The sequence below is a fragment of the Acyrthosiphon pisum genome, unplaced genomic scaffold (genome assembly GCF_005508785.2).
Source record: "Acyrthosiphon pisum isolate AL4f unplaced genomic scaffold, pea_aphid_22Mar2018_4r6ur Scaffold_21577;HRSCAF=24304, whole genome shotgun sequence".
Classification (NCBI taxonomy): Eukaryota; Metazoa; Arthropoda; class Insecta; order Hemiptera; family Aphididae; genus Acyrthosiphon; species Acyrthosiphon pisum.
Window position 1 is genome coordinate 4,606 of NW_021771059.1, and position 2,315 is coordinate 6,920.

Below are 2,315 nucleotides of genomic sequence, written 5' to 3' on the forward strand. Positions count from 1 at the left end.
ACATTTCTTCTTCAAAATCGGACGAATCGCTATCTTCGGTAATTAATAACGCATTATGAACACCTCGAGACATATTTTATATTATTATGAGCACCATAAAGTAAAAATTATACTATTATAATAATAGTAATTATATAACAAAAAAACTTCACATTATTCGCAGATCGTTACTCGTTAGAGCTGTATTGCACAAAAACAAATAAAATATATACGGATATGTTATAACAAATACTATATACGATATATACGATTTGGTTATAATAATACATTATAATTTTATATATATTATAATATTATAATACATTATAATTATAAATATTATTATTGTTTGTATTGATAAAAAAACATTACCGGAAGATTGGGGTTTAACGGAATGATTACCGACAGAATTCTGCCGGTTAGAAATCCGACCGTGAAATAGTTATTTTACGGACACTTTACGGAGACACATCACTTAACCGGGGTTGGTAAGAACCGACTGTCGGTTAAACATAACACTAACCGACACTTAACCGGACATCGTAAGAACGGCCCTTAATCTATTAATTTAATCTGACACTATCTACTTCATTAAAAATAAAATTACACCTTATATTTATTTCTATCATACCTCAAATTATTTTACAAAGTACAATACCTAATTTATTTTTTAAGGAATTAAAATTTATCTGTTGTATGATATTTATTCCTCAAAAAATTTAAAGTTAAATCACTTGTTATTTTTTTAGAAACAATAATTCAACTTTACATTATTCATGTATCATTTAAATGAAAGTAAATTCTCATGAAGATACTAAAATAAATGTAATTTATAAAAAAAAAATTTATGTAGGTTATAAATTAACTACCTATTCCAATTATTGAAATTATTTTATTCCTATTCATAATTTACAAATAATCTATAGTAAATAATAGTACTTACTACCTACTTATATAATAAAATAGAACAACAATATAATATATATATATATTATTCTTTTATTTTATTCAAACTAAATTTGTCAACCCTACCTAATTATAAGTGTTCTGTATTAATTTGTTTCAATATAAAATTAAATATGTTTAGGTACCATACAAACGATTAAGACTTCGAGACGAAGCTGTTCCTTCAGTGTTTCCTGGTCCGGCTTACTTATCCAAACCAAAACCAAAATGTAGGAAATACTCTTCGACAAGGTTTCGTTGATGCTGTATTATTCAAAACCACGGTTATCTAAATCGGAAAAAAAATCAATTTGGTGGTGCGGCCCGGAATGGTTAATTAAAGACGCCAGTATGTGGCCGAAACCAACAAATGTTGATAAATCAGAAGTAGAAAAAATGCCCGAAGAAAGGAGTCACACAATGTCAAATACGCATAATTTCATATGTACGTTATCATTGGATTTTCCATTGTTGACTACTCGTTCGTCATTAAAACAGATTATCGAATAACGGCGTATTGTTTACGTTGGCGAAATAACGGACTAAAGAGTCGCACAAGACGTGTCGTCGAGCAGTTAGATGTAAATGAATTAGAATATGCGAATTTGGCGTTAATTAAAATGATACAAAAAAAACATTTCCAAAAATAAATAAATGAACTTAAATCACAGAAGGCGCAAGTAGCTGGCAACAGTGTGCTGATGGCGACCATTTTGTGACGAGAAAGGTCTATTACGCGTAGGAGGACGTTTGGCAAATGCGATTGAGTTAAGTGAATTTCAGCGACACTCAATTGTGCTTCCTCGTGACAGTACATATACGCGATTATTATTTCAAAGTGAGCACGTAAATTTATTAGATAGTGGTCCACAGGCCCTCGTGGCAGCCATTCGGCAACGATATTGGCCCTTAGGAGCACACAGTATAACACGGAAGAATGTGCATAGTTGCATTACGTGTTTTAAACAAAAACCTATAATAGTACAGCCAATAATGGGTAACTTACCACGCGATCGAATTATGTGCAGCCGGCCATTCTCACGATGTGGAGTCGATTTTGCCGGTCCCATACTGATAAAGTAAAGTTTACGGCGAAACGCGCCGTGCGATAAAGGCTATATATCTATATTTGTGTGTTTTGCTACTAAAGCGATACATATAGAGTTAGTCAGTGATCTAACGACAAAGACGTTTTTGCAAACGTTAAACCGGTTTTTCAACCGTCGCGGAAGGTGCGCGGTCATATACTCAGACAACGCGACAAACTTCGTGGGCGCCCGCAGACAGCTTCGAGATGTATATAATTTATTTCAATCCGATTAACATCAAAACACAGTTTGTGCAACACTCGCGGAGAAAGGGGTGGAGTGGAAGTTAATACCATCACGATC

General features: G+C 32.9%; 1 protein-coding gene across 1 annotated transcript in view; it reads right to left on the reverse strand.

The window, feature by feature from the left end:
• The window catches only part of LOC100168495 (putative nuclease HARBI1), a 1,485-nt gene extending 1,412 nt beyond the window's left edge, over positions 1-73 (reverse strand). The window contains exon 1 of the mRNA XM_029492489.1: positions 3-73. Coding sequence (XP_029348349.1) covers positions 3-73 — 71 coding nt within the window. The remainder of the gene's footprint in view (positions 1-2) is intronic.
• Positions 74-2,315: the final 2,242 nt, after the last annotated feature.